This window comes from Salvelinus alpinus, chromosome 15 (assembly GCF_045679555.1).
Source record: "Salvelinus alpinus chromosome 15, SLU_Salpinus.1, whole genome shotgun sequence".
Taxonomy (NCBI): domain Eukaryota; kingdom Metazoa; phylum Chordata; class Actinopteri; order Salmoniformes; family Salmonidae; genus Salvelinus; species Salvelinus alpinus.
In genome coordinates, this window is record NC_092100.1 from 53,484,427 (window position 1) to 53,503,514 (window position 19,088).

At 41.8% G+C, this 19,088-nt stretch overlaps 2 protein-coding genes across 2 annotated transcripts in view; both read left to right on the forward strand.

Moving 5' to 3' along the window:
• Positions 1–3,561: 3,561 nt before the first annotated feature.
• acte1 (actin, epsilon 1) lies at positions 3,562–10,039 on the forward strand. The gene is made up of 8 exons (XM_071344080.1): positions 3,562–3,651; positions 4,548–4,699; positions 6,280–6,519; positions 7,861–7,945; positions 8,133–8,294; positions 8,667–8,858; positions 9,317–9,498; positions 9,712–10,039. Exons 2-8 carry the CDS (start codon positions 4,571–4,573, stop codon positions 9,853–9,855), a joined length of 1,134 nt encoding a protein of 377 aa, XP_071200181.1. The 5' UTR covers positions 3,562–3,651; positions 4,548–4,570; the 3' UTR covers positions 9,856–10,039.
• Positions 10,040–15,623: 5,584 nt separating this feature from the next.
• Positions 15,624–19,088, forward strand: part of shank2b (SH3 and multiple ankyrin repeat domains 2b) — a 167,922-nt gene continuing 164,457 nt past the window's right edge. The window contains exon 1 of the mRNA XM_071344081.1: positions 15,624–15,839. The gene's annotated coding sequence lies outside the window, so the exon portion shown is untranslated. The remainder of the gene's footprint in view (positions 15,840–19,088) is intronic.

Here is a 19,088-nt window from a genome sequence, read left to right on the forward strand (position 1 = left end):
ATAGGCTAAAGTACAGGCAGGGAATAGGCAAAAGGCATCGTTAATGAGGCAGGCCAAAACTATCATACACTGGAGGATTAATTACAGGAAACACAGCACTCCGAATATTTAATTTTTTATATTTTTTATTTCACCTTTATTTAACCAGGTAGGCCAGTTGAGAACAAGTTCTCATTTACAACTGCGACCTGGCCAAGATAAAGCAAAGCAGTGCGACACAAATAACAATACAGTGTTACACATGGAATAAACAAGCGTACAGTCAATAACACAATAGAAGAAAAAAAATCTATATACAGTGTGTGCAAATGGCGTAAGGAGGTAAGGCAATAAATAGGCCATAGTAGCGAAGTAATCTACAATTTAGCAGATTAACACTGGAGTGATAGATGAGCAGATGGTGATGTGCAAGTAGAAATACTGGTGTGCAAAAGAACAGAAAAGTAAATAAAAACAATATGGGGATGAGGTAGGTAGATTGGGCGGGCTATTTACAGATGGGCTGTGTACAGCTGCAGCGATCGGTTAGCTGCTCAGATAACTGATGTTTAAAGTTAGTGCGGGAAATATAAGTCTCCAGACGTGTGTCACAAAACAAACAATTCCTCACAATGATGGGGTGCAAAGAACTGAACTAAATAGTGTGTGATAATGACATACAGGTTTGTGAACAGGTGATCATAATTCAGGTGATTGGGATCTGGAGAGTGAGCTGCTTTCAGGGGATCTATGTGTTTGAGAGTATGAGCTGAAAAGTGGTCTGGAAAGTGAGCTGCGTTCAGGGGATCTACGTGTTTGAGATTGTGAGTTGGAAGCAGACGTTACAGTGCTATAATGAATTCAAAACCTGATGGATTTTTTTAAAAATCAAAAGGTTTGGAGTATCTTCATCCATTGTCTAACTGTTGCATTTATTAGAATTGTTTTTCAAACCTTTTAACAATGCTGATGACCATTGCTAGAGTAAGTAAGTCATGAAAGAGGTCACACACTCCATGCCTGGTCAACCTGACTGAAGTAAAACAATGGTGATCGCAGCGGTCAGTCTGTTTTACGAGGCTAACAACCTCCGGGTCAAAATCGAATGGTCTAATCTAATGTTAGAACTTCTGTGAGGAAGACAATGCGAAGCATTTATTCCTCCCATTTTGTGTCATCAAAACGCTGTGTCTGCATCTGTCTCTGTGTTTTAAAGTGGTTCTCAGAATCAGATCATCTCTGTGTGTGTGTATCTGGTGCACATTCTCCAGGTGTCTTGGCAGACAGCTGTTGGGCTGCTGGTGTCAGTGGTGTGTCCAGGGGGTATCACCCCCTGAAATCTGATTGGCCACCCCAGTGGCCCCCACAGAAATTCTGAGATCTGATAGGTCGTCTCTGAATATATTGACAATTTTGACAACAAGACTCAATCTTACCGGAGAAAGCATCCGAGCGAGGAAACGGCTCCCTTCTATCTTAGTATGTGTAGCCCACGTATCTGATGCTGTCTGGACAAAAAGAGTAGGACATGTCATATTCTTTTTGGCAAGACAGCATCAGATACGTGGGCTATAGATACTTAGACAGAGGAGCGTCGTTTGCCTCGCTCGGATTGAAGGAACATTTATGAACAATTTTCTATGTTTGTTTATTTTTTCATTGTTAGGCATCAATGAATAGACACCACTTTGTAGACTGAATGTCATTAAACTTGTGGTGTTTGTAATAGATGTCCCTTTCCATTCAAATGGCGGGTGCACAGTGCACCGTTCGGATGCTGGACTTATTTTGGAGTAGACAAACTTACTTTTTGAACTGATTTGTTTGACAATCAGATGAAAACACCATGACCAGTGGTGTTCACCACACATTAAAAAGTCATACATTTTTACAATTAAATTCCATGACTTTAGGCGGTCCCGTAAATGTTGAGGTAAAAGTCGCACTCTGGATGTCACTTTCAAGTGAATTTACTGCTGTATGCTAATACCCTTACATAAAATCCTGACCTCGAATGCAAACACTAACAAGACTTTTGGAATTGATTTATGATTTAACAAGGAAATGTACCAAACCTAAGCTAAGCATTTAATGCGTTGAATCATCCAGTTGATTTGTGCCAGCTGTACAGTAAAAACAGGCCAGTAATGTAAAGTCAACTACAGCAAGGAAAGTATCTGAGGCTATAAGATTAGCCAAGGACAGAGTTAAAAGATGGGCAGTAGCCCAATGTTACATAAACTCACATAACCTCCTCCTCTCCTCCGCCACACCTGGCTGCCCAAAACACTGATACAAGTAAACCTAATGTGTAATTACCTTGGCTGGATCACATTCTAAAATAACATGACCGTACTATCCTAACCGCAATCTAATTTTTATGAACCTACTATGCTAGCTAACAATCTTACCTTATGCCAACTGATTAGTGTGTGTGGCTCAATGTGCTTGACTTATACCTATCCTGTCAATACCCTTTTTCTACTTAAACCTGTTCCTTACACTTCTTGCTATTACTTCATCTGAATAGTATTTCCCCACATACTCCACGTCTCTGTGGGTGGAGCACTGTGCCGTGTCTGGCGATAGAGAATCTAATCTGAATATTGTCTCCTCGTCAGTAATTGAATGGCCAATGGGGGTCACCTGCGGGATGTTTCTATAAACCACACCATTTAATAGAAGCGTTGTGGACTCCCCTCCTATCCACACCATTCAAACAATCCCTTGCTTTTTTGGTCGTCCCCTTCTGAACCACTTCCTCAGGTATGTGGTTATCAATGGGACTGGGACACCAGGTTACACTGTGGTCAGTGAGGCCAGTCTGCTGTGTTGTACCACTGTGTAAAGACTTACTAAATTGACAGGCCATGAGGACAATCCTTTTACTGTATGAACATCAGGGTTGGGATCAATTCCATTTCAATTTAGTCAACTTTGGAAGTAAACTGACATTACTTAATTGACTTGACTGAATTCAATAAACTTAATTGAAATGGAATTATCCCAACCCTGGTGGACATTCTCTGGTTATTCAACACTGACCAGACTAGAGATGACTTTTTGGTTTGGTGAAGACTGTCCTAGATTTCTATTGGTGAAAACAGTCTCGTCTTTATATGACTATTGTCCACTCCCATTCAGGATGAGACTCTGAAACTTCCTTTAAAGGCCTGCTAGGGGTCCACAGAGGCTTTGGTTGTCATTTTTCATGGTATGCCCTGATTGGTTGGCTGTAACACTGTGTCTGAACGTCAGTCAGATAGACGAGGGGCCATATCTCCATTATGACTGATGCACCAGACTTTATTTATAGTGACCTCCAACATGCCTTTCTGTGCGAACGCATCATCAACCTGTCTTCCAGTCTTCCAACAATAGACCACGGTGCCACCTCCCAGCTATAAATTAGCCAAATGAGACTCTTGAGTGTGTGTGTGTGTGTGCGCGCGCGTGTGACAACCGTAGTGGGACAGGGCAACTCTACCTTTCAGTTCCGCATTGGTTTGTAAGGGTGACATGTCTCCTAAAAAGGCCCGAGGTCTTGAAGGTATGTGATGGCATGGGTCCTGTGTACTCCTATTTAAATTCAGAGAGCAGGTGAGCCAGGCGCACTCTCCTCTCTCTGTCTCAAGGGACTGTAACACACCGCCTCCTGTCCAGCTCTCCAGGGTAAGTCATTCTCCCGCACACATGCAATTCTCATTAACCTGTTTCAATGGGATTATGTTATTATCCTAATCATTTATCATTCAGTAATACATTCACATTTGAGTCATTTATACGACGCTCTTTTTTTATCCAGAGCGATTTCCAATCAGTGCATTATCATTGCTTTTCCGTACATGACCATGTATATGTAAGATACAGTACATTCAACTGTAACATACAGTATGTAACAGACCTGAGTGGACAAGAGAAAAAAGAGCAATGAGTGAAGCAACATTTCTCACAGATAAATGTTTCAAAAAAGAGCGATGTATGAATCCACATTTCTAACAGATAAACGTCAAAGACTAAATGGCAAATTCATTTTTATGTTGCTTTTAGTTCGTGACTATACACAATAAAAAGTTGATACAAGATGCAACACAGATCCCTGCTTTAAGATTCTTAAAACTGCTAATTGTGCTTTAAAGTTTGGTATTGGGAACCACCACAGGAATACGTTGAAGCACTTAGAGCAATCAAAATGTAGCACCGTCCTCTGTTGTGTGCATGACAATTACAAACAGCAAGTCAGTCAATTCATTTGTTAGTCAAACAAAAAGTGAGTTATGGAGCTAGCATGGCATATATGAACAAACAAGAAGAGACTAGACAGACAGACAGAATAAGCTCACAGTGTGAATGGCAGCAACTGTTAATGCAGTAACACTTCATTTTGCTATGGCCATATGCCATGTGTGAAACACATTGCGCTCTGACATACTTGACTTACTGGTGACAACTGGTGTATTGTGTGTGTGTGTGTGTGTGTGTGTGTGTGTGTGTGTGTGTGTGTGTGTGTGTGTGTGTGTGTGTGTGTGTGTGTGTGTGTGTGTGTGTGTGTGTGTGTCTGCGTGCAGGCCCACAGTAACCGGACTCAACCATGTGTGACGAGGAAGAGACGACAGCCTTGGTATGCGACAACGGCTCAGGACTGGTGAAGGCTGGCTTCGCCGGTGACGATGCCCCCAGGGCAGTGTTCCCCTCCATTGTGGGGCGCCCCCGTCATCAGGTGAGACATCATCTCACTCCCCTCCCCCATTTTACCTCTTCATGTCATTCACAGGGTCATTCCTGAAGTTGAGCTGCAACACTATTGTTAGTTGGTCATTGCTCCTACAGCAGGGATCATCAACAACTAGACTCAGCCGCGGGCCAATTATTTCTGGAGAATAGTCAGGGGGCCGGAACATAATTACAAATCATTTGTAGTATGCAAATTGATCGCAAGAAGCCCAAACAGATATAATGTTTGACTAAAACATAATCATTTCATTGCTTACGTTTGTATACGATCACGTTTCTCTCTACTATTGGTGGGAATACTCGGGAACAGATTTCTTAAATCATACTGAACAAAAATATAAACACAACATGCAACAATTTCAATGATTTTACTGAGTTACAGTTCATATAAGGAAATCAGTCAAATGAAATGAATGTATTAGGCCCCAATCTATGGATTTTACATGACTGGGCGGGCGCACCTGGGAGAGCATAGGCGACACCCATTCGGGAGCTAGGTCCAGCCAATCAGAATGAGTTTTTCCCTACTTAAGGGCTTTATTAGAGACAGAACTACTCCTCAGTTTCATCAGCTGTCTGGGGGGCTGGTCTCAAACAATCCAGCAGGTGAAGAAGCCAAATATGGAGGTCCTGGGCCAGCATGGTTACATGTGGTCTGCGGTTGTGAGGCCGGTTGGACGTACGGTGAAATTCTCTAAAACAACATTGGAGGCGACTTATGGTAGAGAAATTAACATTACATTTTCTGGCAACAGCTCTGGTGGACATTCCTGCAGTCAGCATGCCAATTGCACGCTCTTCAAAACTTGAGACATCTGTGGCATTGTGTTGTGTGACAGAACTACACATTTTAGAGTGGCCTTTTATTGACCCCAACACAAGGTGCACCTGTGTAATGGTCATGCTGTTTATTAAGCTTCTTGATATGCCACACCTGTCAGGTGGATGGATTATCTTGGCAAAGGAGAAATGCTCACTAACAATTTGTGCACAAAATTGGACAGAAATAAGCTTTTTGTACGTACGGAAAATTTCAGGGACCTTTTATTTCAGCTAATGAAACATGGGAAAAATACTTTATGTGTTGCGTTTATATTTTTGTTCAGTATAAAATCACTTGGAGCTGTAATAAATAAATAAAAATTCCACACGGGTCGCCAGTTGGAGAACCCTATCCTACAGTATGGGTAACCTGGTCCAAGATCTGTTTATGCTCTTACCAACTACATTGCTATCAATGTCAAGCCAAACATGGCATGACAATGAGCGACAAGGAGTTTGCATGATAGCACAAGCAGACTGGCAATTAGACTAGAGTTTGAGCCAGTTTCATGGACAAAGATGAAGCCTAGTCCCGGAATAAAAGGCACTTTCAATGGAGATTCTCCATTGAGCATGTTTTTTAGCCAAGTAGGCTTAATCTGGGTCCGGGAAAACAGACCCTAAATGTGTGTCATTTGTAGCTCTATTTCACAAATCAATACGGTATGTGGCTGTTGTTGTTCATGTTCATGTCTGTACCTTCTGTTCATGTGAATAACGCATGTATGTCTGTCTCTTCCCCAGGGGGTGATGGTGGGTATGGGTCAGAAAGACTCCTATGTTGGAGACGAGGCCCAGAGCAAGAGAGGTATCCTGACCCTCAAGTACCCCATTGAGCACGGCATCATAACTAACTGGGACGACATGGAGAAGATCTGGCATCATACCTTCTACAATGAGCTGCGTGTGGCACCTGAGGAGCACCCTGTCCTGCTCACTGAGGCCCCACTCAACCCCAAGGCCAACAGAGAGAAGATGACCCAGGTGGGCCCTAATACCTTAAACCCAAACACGTGGCCATCAGTCTTATGATATAGTTTAATGAGAAATATCTCATTGGGCAAAAACTGGTTGAATCAACATTGTTTGCACGTCATTTCGACCCAAAAATATATATGATGACGTTGAGTCAATGTGGAAAACTGATTGGATTTGCAAAAAGTAATCAACGTAAGGGCATTTTGTCTTTTTCTTACCCAACTTTTATCCTAAATCCAATTACAAGGTAAAATGTTTTGTTGAATTCACCTTAGTTGACAATTATACAACGGGTGGGTCTAATCCTGAATGCTGATTAAAACCGGATTCCAGCCGGTGTCTAGTTGCCACCAGCTAAATCTATGATGTTAAAATGCCCATTTACTCTGTTTCATCTGACTGCGCAATCCACTGTCTCATCAGCCCAGCCAGGCAATTTATAAACTTCATCTCCATTATAAAAAGCATCTAGACATTATCTAGATTTTGTTTTCAACAGCGGAGATTTGTATAAACCTCTCCATTTGCAACATTTGTTTCAATAATCAAATTCGATCACCTGCTGTTCCATAGTAATGTAATAAGTCGGGACGAGACACAGGCAGGCAGCGTTTTTCAGCCAGTCGAAATAATGAATCAGCTGCCATCATTTTTATGGATATATACAAAAAGAAACATTGTGAAAAAAGGTACAACGTAACGCAGTCTTTCCAGATTAAGTTTGAAGTGATTGTGTTACTGTAGCTGTGTTGTTGGCTAGCTCCTCTGAACAACAGTGTCCTGACGAGTGAGCACATTTTCTATGCCAGGTGAAATTGCGCCTCATTAGCTCATTGTTATGGATGTTTCCAAATAAATGTCACTAGAAAACAGCTTAAACAAATGCAAATGCAGCTACTTTGCTGTTATTCTGGCTGCACTTTTTGACTTGACTGTAAGTTAGCTGTAGTTGGCTAGCTAGCAAGCAAGGTATAAGAACATTGCCAGGCAGTATAGCAATGTAACACTTAGAACAAACGACTGGGTCGTATTCATAGATACTGAAGAAAAAGACCGAACGCGTCTTTAGCAACACTAGACTTTGTGTCGGGACTATATCTTTTGGAAGGATGAAATACAATGAATAAATTCCATTTTTTTTTTTAAACATGTCAATTACTATTTGAATATGTTGGTAACCCGTTGAATAAAAGTGATAATGCCCTCAAAGCCGGTGTTTGGCACGGTATATATCCTCCAAACACCGGTTTCTCTGGCATTATCAATTAACTAGACAATGAACTGACTGACGTCTGTGCATTGTGGGACGTTTCTCACTGACTCATGGTGACTCCTCCGTTACTGCAGATCATGTTTGAGACCTTCAACGTGCCAGCTATGTATGTGGCCATCCAGGCGGTGCTGTCCCTGTACGCCTCTGGTCGTACCACAGGTGAGCGTGCTCCTCCGAACACTCATCCACCCAAAAATGGATTACAGTAGAAAGTTACTTACAGTACAGCAAGTGCATCCATTTTAGTATATGTAGCACCATTGGGAATCAAACACACAACCCTGGCATGGACCACCGTGATGCTCGTTGGTGTGTCTGTACTAATGTGTCTGTGTGACCTGTGCAGGTATTGTGCTGGACGCTGGCGATGGTGTGACCCACAACGTGCCCGTATATGAGGGCTATGCCTTGCCCCATGCCATCATGAGACTGGACTTGGCTGGCAGAGACCTGACTGACTACCTGATGAAGATCCTCACTGAGAGAGGCTACTCTTTCGTCACCACCGGTAATGATAGAATATCAATGTATAACCTTATAGTAGATACTATTAGCCTAATGTAGAACTATATACATTTTAATTTAAGTATTTTACATTACAATTGAATATTCATTTAACCTTTCACCCAGTTAACATGTAGTGTTAATGACACCTGTTTAGTTCAACTGAACCTTGTCACTGTTGGTTGCTCATAAACTTACAGTGCCTCCTATTGGCAAAATAGAGTAACTGCAGCTATTTATTGTACTGTTAGCTGAGGAGTCTGTTCAAAGTTGTCAATATTGACACACACCGTAGGTTTGGTTTCCCTAAATGTAACAGTTGTTACCTTGTCTGTCTATTGTGGTGGGTAACAGACTATTTTATCCATCCCAACAGCCGAGAGAGAGATTGTGCGTGACATCAAGGAGAAGCTGTGCTACGTGGCTCTGGACTTTGAGAATGAGATGGCCACCGCTGCCTCCTCCTCCTCTCTGGAGAAGTCCTACGAGTTGCCCGACGGTCAGGTCATCACCATCGGTAACGAGAGGTTCCGTTGCCCAGAAACCCTCTTCCAGCCCTCCTTCATTGGTCAGTATCCAAATCCTAGCACAATGTTTTATAACCTGGACTTAGATCAGTTTTCTCACCAACTTCTGCCATTGTAAAGACGACACAAACAGATCTGGGACCAGGCTAGATGTACTGTGCTGTAGCACAAGTAATGCATAAAAGATTATGCCGGATAGCAGGAAGAAAAGCAGTCCATATTATGTAACCAAATGTATTATTCATTAAGGATATACCCTATGTATCGTCTTTTACATGATGCTTATGAACTAAGTATAAGTTTGGGGTTCTCCTCTCTTTTCCCATGGGGCCTCCTCACTTCACATGACAAGACTCAGAATCCAATGTTCCCATTTCTCTATTGCCTTGCATATATGTCAATGTTGTATTATCCGTTCTCTTGCCGAAAACTGTTTTTCTCATAGGCATGGACTACAACAGAACATGGGCGTAAAGACTGTTATTTGTTATCCCCATAGGCATGGAGTCCGCTGGTATCCATGAGACCACATACAACGGCATCATGAAGTGCGACATTGACATCCGTAAGGACCTGTACGCCAACAACGTCTTGTCCGGTGGTACCACCATGTACCCAGGTATCGGTGACCGCATGCAGAAGGAAATCACAGCCCTGGCCCCCAGCACAATGAAGATCAAGGTATGGAGAATTCACTATAATAATGACATCGACCTAACCACACCACCATCACAATTACTGAGAGAAAGTATGCAAAAGTGAAGTACCTCAATGAGGATGAAGTACTTTGTGGTCTCAAAGTACCTTTGGTGTAGCAAGGCTGGTTGGGATAGACACGAGTTTGTTTCGACAACATTTGACTCTGCCCTAACCACTGACTGTCGCTCCCTGTAGATGATTGCCCCCCCTGAGCGTAAGTACTCAGTCTGGATCGGCGGCTCCATCCTGGCCTCCCTGTCCACCTTCCAGGCCATGTGGATCAGCAAAGATGAGTATGAGGAGGCCGGACCATCAATCGTCCACAGGAAGTGCTTCTAAATTCTCTCTCCCAACTGTCAACTGTCCCCAAATATTTGTTCTCTGTCTATTCTCATGTGTCTCTAATCCCCACAAATAACCCATTGTAATTGTTTACTATTTGTGCAACGTTCCCAAAGACAATCTGTATTGTGAGCCATCAGACTATCAGGATATTGCTAAATAAATTAATTCTGACTTTTGACTTCCCCTGTGCAGTTGCCTATGTGACCTCATAACGGAACATAAAGGAATTATCACAGGGCTATTTTGTATAAAAAAAATATTGTTTACATTTCCCATATCCCACACAATTTCCCAAATTGTGAAAAGATATAACAGAGCATTGTGCTTAACAGAATTTTCATTGCACTAATAAGATATTCTGGGGTATGCTTTACACATATGCCATATCCTGTTGAAAGTCCTGTTAAAAAAACAAAATGCTCTGCCAAACTTATTATCTGAGTGGACTCCATACATTTACATTACAACAACACATAAAATGGAGTGGTTTGGTTTGATGTTTAGTTTGACGTAGATTAGGTGTTACGCTGAAATGTAATGTGACAAGACACCCACTGGATGGCAGAAGTCCGTCTTTTCAGGGCGGTGAAGTCACACAACACAACCCGTTCGGTAAGCGTCCTCTATGGATTGTTTGCATACTATATGATGACAAACACAGTCAAAGGGGTTGCAGGCAACAGATATAGCAACAGACAGAAGACTTGTTCACCAGGACTATACAGTAGGTTAGATTTGGAGCCCAACAAACGTAGCAGCAGTGTGGACATACATGCACTGTGGTCTATCCTCGCAACATGAGAAGAAAACAGGCCAGCACAATCTAGGACAGAGGCTGTATGTACCATAGATGTCTTTTTTAACGACACCCTGGAGCTACATGTTATTTCCTGCCGAGTGTCTCTAGTCTGTCTCTTCAAGAGAGGCCAATTAAGGGAACACAATTAGGGATTGTCATTCGACATTTTTTGACTGTTCGAGTACTCGCATGATTTTTTCCCCCGAGTACTTGAGTAAATAAACGTTTTACCAAGGCCAGCCCTGGGAAAAGAAATATGTGCACATTTATTTACAGGACCCGTCAAAAGTTTGGATACACCTAAGGGTTTTTCTTTATTTTCACTACTTTCTACATTGTAGAATAATAGTAAAGACATCAAAACTATGAAATAACACATATGGAATCACATAGTAACCAAAAAAAAGTGTTAAACACATCAAAATATATTTTAGATTTTAGATTCTTCACAAAGTAGCCACCCGTTGACTTGATGACAGCTTTGCACACTCTTAGCATTCTCTCTACCAGCATCATGAGGTAGTCACCTGGAATGAATTTCAATTAACAGGTGTGCCTTGTTAAAAGTTAATTTGTGGAATTTCTTTCCTTCTTAATGCGTTCGAGCCAATCAGTTGTGTTGTAACAAGGTAGGGTTGGTGTACAGACGATAGCCCTATTTGGTAAAAGACCAAGTCCATATTATGGCAAGACCAGCTCAAATAATGTGATGTGCATCTCGCGTCTGGAAATGTTACTCTCAAAGAGTGATCATTTTAAACAGGGCTCAATTTGGTGAGTTGAAAGACAATTTCTTCAGGGTTACAAACCAAAATCTGTCTTTTCGATATACAGATGTTCTATTTAGTTTATTCTGCCTGTTCTTTGGAATTTTCAAAATTGATTAACAATTCCACATTGAACACTGCATGGTGACGGCCATGACATCTGTTTGATGAGTAGGCCTATTCTTCATGATTCGGATGAAAACACGCTCTTTGTCTCTTTCAAACGAATATTTCTGAAGATTATGCCGTTTCAAAGCAAATTTTGCTCAATTCCACACATTTTGCATGGGGAAAATATTTGTTTTACTGTTTTAAAGAGAATTTCCTGCAATTCCACACATTTTCCATGTCTTAATTGTGTTTACATGATACCAGGAGTCGACTCCGGACCACGTACCGCCAGTTGAGTATGGGGAAGATAACCAATTGTAAATAGCACTAGCAGTTCGCAAAATAGCCTAAGCTGAATATAGACAGAACGCAAATATTCCCAAAACTGCAGCTCATTGTTGGAACACATATTTTCCTACTTCAATCAACCAGATAAAACTGTCATCATTTGGCAAGGAATGTAGCTTGTGTATCCCATCTGTTAGATTTTATAGGCATTTCTGTAGGCCTAAAGGGAGCTTGTGTGGGCACTCGGCACACGTGTGTGGAGGGAGCGGTCGGAACGCAACGGAGTGAATGAGACATGGAGGGGAAAGAGAATTTAGGGACAACTGTGTGGATAACACAGTACCACCGATGCGGCCCGCTACCAAGGACTGTGGGCTCTCCTTCTCCGTGGCCGACGTGAGTAAGGCATTTAAGCGCGTTAACCCTCGCAAGGCTGCCGGCCCAGACGGCATCCCTAGCCGCGTCCTCAGAGCATGCGCAGCCCAGCCGGCTGAAGTGTTAACGGACATATTCTCTACCAATCCCAGTTTGCTGTCCCCGCATGCTTCGAGATGGCCAACATTGTTCCTGTACCCAAGAAAGCAAAGGTAACTGAACTAAATGACTATCGCCCCGTTGCACTCACTTCTGTCATCATGAAGTTCTTTGAGAGACTAGTCAAGGATCATATCACCTCTACATTACCTGACACCCTAGTCCCACTCCAATTTGCTTACCGCCCCAATAGATCCACAGACGATGCAATCGCAATCGCTCTGCACACTGCCCTATCCCATCTGGACAAGAGGGATACCTATGTAAGAATGCTGTTCATTGACTATAGCTCAGCATTCAACACCATAGTACCCTCTGAGCTCATCATTAAGCTCAAGGCCCTGGGTCTGAACACCGCCCTGTGCAACTGGGTCCTGGACTTCCTGACGGGCCGCCCCCAGGTGATGAAGGTAGGAAACAACACCTCCACTTCGCTGATCATCAACACTAGGGCCCCACAAGGGTGCATGCTCAGCCCCCTCCTGTACTCCCTGTTCACCCATGACTGCGTTGCCACACACACCTCCAACTCAATCATCAAGTTTGCAGACTACACAACAGTAGTTGGCCTGATTACCAACAATGACGAGACAGCCTACAAGGATGAGGTGAGTGCCCTGGGAGTGTGGTGCCAAGAAAATAACCTCTTACTCAACGTCAACAAAAGAAAAAGGAGCTTATTGTGGTCTTCAGGAAACAGCAGAGGGAGCACCCCCCTGTCCACATCAACGGGACTGCAGTGGAGAAGGTGTGTATTGTTGTGAAATTGTTGGAGATAGAAACACAAGCCTTTCGCTACAACCGCAATAACATCTGGTAAACACGTGTATGTGAGCAATAACATTTTATTTGCTGCTTTTCTTTGTTTCTTTTTTGTTGTGCTCTGCAAATGCACATGTACAAATAGAACACTAGAGTCAAAGCAAATGAACACAAAATGTCCTTTCTTGGGGGGGGGGGGGGGGGCATTTTACTTGCCCGTTCAGGCATCCACGTTCCATTAAATAGTTTTACAGTATTTGAAGAAAAAAATGTGATCTGTGGTTCAAGATCGTTCAATTACTTGAGTACTCGATTACTCATGCCCATCCCTAGTTCCCAAAACACAAAAAACCTGTCCAGTTGTACGAATGATTATGCAATGTTTACTTTAGGGTACAAAAAACATTCATCTAGGCATCTACCAAGAGGTGCCCTTCTTTGTGAGGAATTGGAAAACCTCCCTGGTCTTTTACAGAGATGGGTAGTCATTCAAAAATCATGTTTAACACTATTATTGCATAAAGAGTGAGTCCATGCAGCTTATTACTGTATGTGAGGTATTTGTTAAGTGAACGTTTACTCCTGAACTCTTTTAGGCTCGCCATAACAAAGGGGTTGAATACTTATTGACTCAAGACATTTCCGCTTTTCATTTTTAATTCATTTGTGAACATTTCTAAAAACATCATTCCACTTTGATATTATGGGGTAGTGTGTGTAGATCCGTGACACAACATCGCAATTTAATCCATTTTAAATTGTAAACACAACAAAGGGTGTGAATACTTTCTGAAGGCACAATATAATGAATTGGTTATTACTATGGAAGTACCATGTAATTTTTGGGGGGGGGAAATATCTGTTCATTTTTGTATAGAATGTGCTTCTGTACCCTAATATCTCTAGACAAACCCATTCCCTTTTATAGATGTGTGGTAGACAAGAGCCACAATGTCGTGAGAATGGGAAAGACTGACAAAGGATCCAGGACCAGTAGAAGGATGGGGAAAAGACATCTTTTGCTGGTTGGCATCTTTCTTTAAGCAGCCAGACAGACATGAATTTTCTTCACCTGTGTGATTTTTTTATAATACAACCCAGGCATATTTCTCCGTTTCTTGCTCTGTGAGTGGTTGTGATGGAGCTACTGTAACATAAGATGGAGCTACTGTAACATAAGATGGAGCTACTTTAACATAAGGTTATGATGCCAAACGTAATTCTGTAGCCAGACAGCCCAGCAAGCTGCTGTCCCACTTCTGGCTCGCCTCTCCTCTCCTAGCTGGGTAGAAGAGTCAAAGACAAATGAAGGTGGAGGCATCGGGGAGGGGGGGCAAAATTATTTACGTTCCTCGACCGCAACAGGAAGGAAGGAATCACACAGGAAGAGAGAGAGAGAAACCACAGAGGCAGATAGAGGCTATAGAAGTTGTGAAGATGACACCTTTTCCAATCGGGTCCATCACCAGTATCCCTTTCCTGCAGTCAATGACAAAAAGCGCCCTCTTTGGCCTCATGGGGATAATGTTATTAATATTTTCATAATTAATAAATACTTACACAGACATAAATCTGGTGTTTCTAAGTCGAAAAGTTCTTATTTTTCAGTCTTCTGTGATGTATATAAAGTTAAATATTTGGATGCAAACTCGAAATTGAATACATTTCAACTATATATCCGACATGGTACAGGTGTCTTTTTAAAGCCCATAACCATGTGTGTTTGAAAGTAGATTAGTTTAAGACTTTTCAAGACTGTGTGTGACCCTGATTTAGCCAACTGCAGTAAAAGGTTTTAAAATAAAATGACATAAATATCGCTTTTAATATTGATACTTGTTTACAACAAAACCCATGAGGAAAAGTATGCCTTTGCAGCCTGAATGTTGCAAAGGCATATGAGCATGTCCACGGGGGAGACGAGTGTATTACCGGCTGGCACACCAACTCTAGACAATAGTGCAGATCTAGCGCCCACTATCGGCTGCCTAGGCAAGTTATAATGAAAACTAAAAAAACATGGTTGCAGATAATTATTTTAATGTGGTCAGTTCTATGATTCAAGCACCAGTCTTGAATATTGACTATTATTTACAACCATGTTAATAGACTAACACATAAAGCAGTATTTTATATTGATTTGAGATGAGAACATAAGGTTGCAGGGAATATTCTGAACCTTTATTAATATACTTCATGGATACTATTCCCAGCAGGTTACTGATACATATGCAGTTTGAATCGTCTATGTGTGTAAAACAAAACATGAGGGAATAGCTAGAACCATTACAAAACAGCATTATTAGGGTGGAGATGTTATCCATGTTAAGTCCGTACTCTACTGTAGCTGATCTGACGGTGGTGGTAAGACAGGTGCAATAACGACCCCTCCTCCACCGTGAACCCCTCTCTCTCTCTCTGCTCCCTCTCCTCTCCTCTGCTCGGTATTGTTCATCATCCGCATGTTTCCAAACCCTTTTACACCATTTCCCCCAGATACCCCGGGCGGCGGGCAAGCGAGCTCGGCAGATGTACGGTAGTGCACACACCACTTTCCCTTTCTGAAAAGGGTACTGAAAACGGAAAATAACGTTACCGTCGGTTTACCCGGTCCACGCTGCAGAGAAACACCTTTGGCAGTTTTTGCTTTCCCTCCAAACGAAGGTGGAGAAGTAGAGGGGGACAAGTCGCGTACCTCCGGCTCCAATCACTCCAAGGTAAGTGCAAAGGCTATTGTTTTCTTCACCGCGCGTATTTATATCAGCGCTATGTAAAAAGAAAAAGAAGAGGGTTTGTTAATAGCGACTCAAAGTTGAAATAGGCCTAACAGAATAATTTAATTTAAATTGTTCTAGTCAAATTGTGAGGAATGAACTTTGATGTAGCCTAGAAAAAATGCTGTTCTAAATAGACTAACGTTACAGTTTGGCATTCTCAATTCAAGAAAATCTTGGAGGGAAAAAGCTACCTGGTCACTTTAAAAACTACGTAGTATAATTATATGACAATTAAAATGTTCTCTGTTTTCAATGCTGTTGCTTGGTATGATGCCAAAGGTCTGTATTTAAAAGAAGTTTAATCAATCAACATTTATTGAGCAATTAATCGGTGTAGCAGTTTATGCTTTTGCAATAGATTTTACATTTTAGTAAATTATAATACTTTATGACATTGCTGGCTTTGCAGCAAACACGTGGGTGTGGCCATTAGCCTAATTGGTCAATTACTGAATCTTCAACAGTAATGACAATTTACCAATTACACTTTCAAGCTCACTTTATGACCCATGTGATATTACTGTATGCTATGTTCCTAACAAGAGTACACAAACACAATATAAAGGAAATAGCCCAATGAAATATCACAATTTTGTGATTTTTTCCCCCATATGTAAATAAGTCAAATATTAGCCTACTCCTAAATAATTATTGTCAGAAATATGAAATCACTTACCATCTACCATTCTGTCAATGATGGTGAACACTGTTGTACATTAATGTCTCTTGACAGAAAACTGTCTCATCTTGAGATACTGGGCTTCTCCCAAATGGCACCCTATTCTCTGTATACTGCCCTACTTTTGACCCAGACCCTATGGGCCATGTAGGGGATAGGGTGCCATTTGGGATGTATTCACTTGTTTATGTCCTTTGGCCCGAAGCAGCTGCCCATTTCTCCTCCCTTTTAACAACTTCAATTTTGTAGTTCATTCACTCATTGTCATATCGGGAGGGTGGCTTGAGTTACTTTTACATGTTTTTATTGCCAGGTTTATAAATCTGCCATAGGTGAGGAGGACAGAGTGTGTTTTGTTACTCAATCTGGATGATGAATAATCAATCGAAAGCATTGGTGTGGCTGAGGTAGGGAGAGAGAGCGAGGGAGAGAGAGAGAGAGATGTCCGGAGAGGGAGAAAGAGAGTAAAAGGTGACTGGCTAGCTGGCAGGGTGTGGAGGAACACACAACTTATAGCTTATTGACACATTTATCTGTGTCCTTTCAAAGTCACTGGGCTAGCTTCCAGGCTGTGAGCTGTTCGCACGCCAGAGCCATAGAATTAAAAATAACACTATCTCTATGGCCAGGACAGTGTCTCCAAGCTGCTCCCCCAATCTCCCTATGTATTCACTTTCAATATCATTAATACCACATTTCATAAGACTACAATGATTGACAGATGTGAAGTTCATTCCCCAATGCTAATAGTGCCATTGTAGACCTCGTTGATGTTGAACAAACAGGCACAATTAGGTATACAAGTACTGAAGAGATTGGAGGACCTTAATTGAGAAATGCTATTACCACATTTCATTATCAAATAGATTAATAATAGAAAAGCAATAACACGTAATAATAATAAAATGAATTATAAATACACAATGAGTAAGAATAACTATATATGGCTATATACACAGTGCACCAGCACCGAGTCCATGTGCAGGGGCACGAGGCAATTGAGGCAGACATTCACATATAACTAAGAATAAAGTAACCAGGCAACAGGATAGATAATAAACAGTAACAGTAGCAGCATGTGATGTGATGAGTCAAAAAAAAAATTGTGCAAAATGCATCAATGCAGGTAGCAATTTTATTAACTATTTATCAGTCTTATGGCTTTAGGTCAGAAGCTGTTCAGGGTCCTGTTGGTTCCAGACTTGGTGCATCGGTACCGCTTGCCGTGCGGTAGCAGAGAGAACAGTCTATGACTTGGGTGGCTGAAGTCTTTGACAATTTGCAGGGCCTTCCTCTGACACTGCCTGGTATAGAGGTCCTGGATGGTAGGGAGCTCGGCCCCAGTGATGTACTGGGCCATATGCACTACCCTCTGTAGCTCCTTGAGGTCAGATGCCAAGCAGTTGCCATACCAAGCGCTGATGCAGCCATTCAAGATACTCTCAATGGTGCAGGTGTCAAACTTTTTGAGGATCTAAGGGCCCATGCCAAGTATTTTCACCCTCCTGAGGGGGAAGAGGTGTTGCTGTGCCCTCTTCATAACTGCGTTGGTGTGTGTGGACTAGAGGTCGAACGATTGTGATTTTTCAACGCCGATACCGATACCGATTATTGAAGGACCAAAAAAGCCGATACCGATTAATCGGCCGATTTTTAAAAAAAATATTTTTTATTTGTAATAATGACAATTACAACAATAGTGAATGAACACTTATTTTAACTTAATATAATACATCAATAAAAATCAATTTAGCCTCAAATAAATAATGAAACATGTTCAATTTGGTTTAAATAATACAAAAACAAAGTGTTGGAGAAGAAAGTAAAAGTGCAATAACGTTTAAGTTCCTTGCTCAGAACATGAGAACATATGAAAGTTGGTAGTTCCTTTTAACATGAGACTTCAATATTCCAAGGTAAGAGGTTTTAGGTTGTAGTTAATATAGTATTTATAGGACTATTTCTCTCTATACCATTTGTATTTCATATACCTTTGACTATTGGATGTTCTTATAGGCACTTTAGTATTGCCAGTGTAACAGTATAGCTTCCGTCCCTCTCCTCACCCCTACCTGGGCTCGAACCAGGAACACATCGACAACAGCCACCATCGAAGCATCGTTACCCATCGCTCCACAAAAGCCGCGGCCCTTGCAGAGCAAGGGGAACAACTACTCCAAGTCTCAGAGCGAGTGACGTCACCGATTGAAACGCTATTAGCGCGCACCCCGCTAACTAGCTAACCATTTCACATCGGTTACACCAGCCTAATCTCGGGAGTTGATAGGCTTGAAGTCATAAACAGCGCAATGCTTGAAGCACAGGGAAGAGCTGCTGGCAAAACGCACGAAAGTGCTGTTTGAATTAATGCTTACGAGCCTGCTGCTGCCTACCATCGCTCAGTCAGACTGCTCTATCAAATATCAAATCATAGACTTAATTATAACATAATAACACACAGAAATACGAGGCTTTGGTCATTAATATGGTCGAATCCGGAAACTATCATT

Bases quoted from the DNA above. Each gene is read 5' to 3' on its own strand.
- acte1 (XM_071344080.1), top strand. From the start codon at position 4,571: ATGTGTGACGAGGAAGAGACGACAGCCTTGGTATGCGACAACGGCTCA. The intron at 4,700-6,279 runs GTGAGACATCAT...TCTCTTCCCCAG, and splicing joins TGGGGCGCCCCCGTCATCAG to GGGGTGATGGTGGGTATGGG. The intron at 7,946-8,132 runs GTGAGCGTGCTC...TGACCTGTGCAG, and splicing joins CGCCTCTGGTCGTACCACAG to GTATTGTGCTGGACGCTGGC.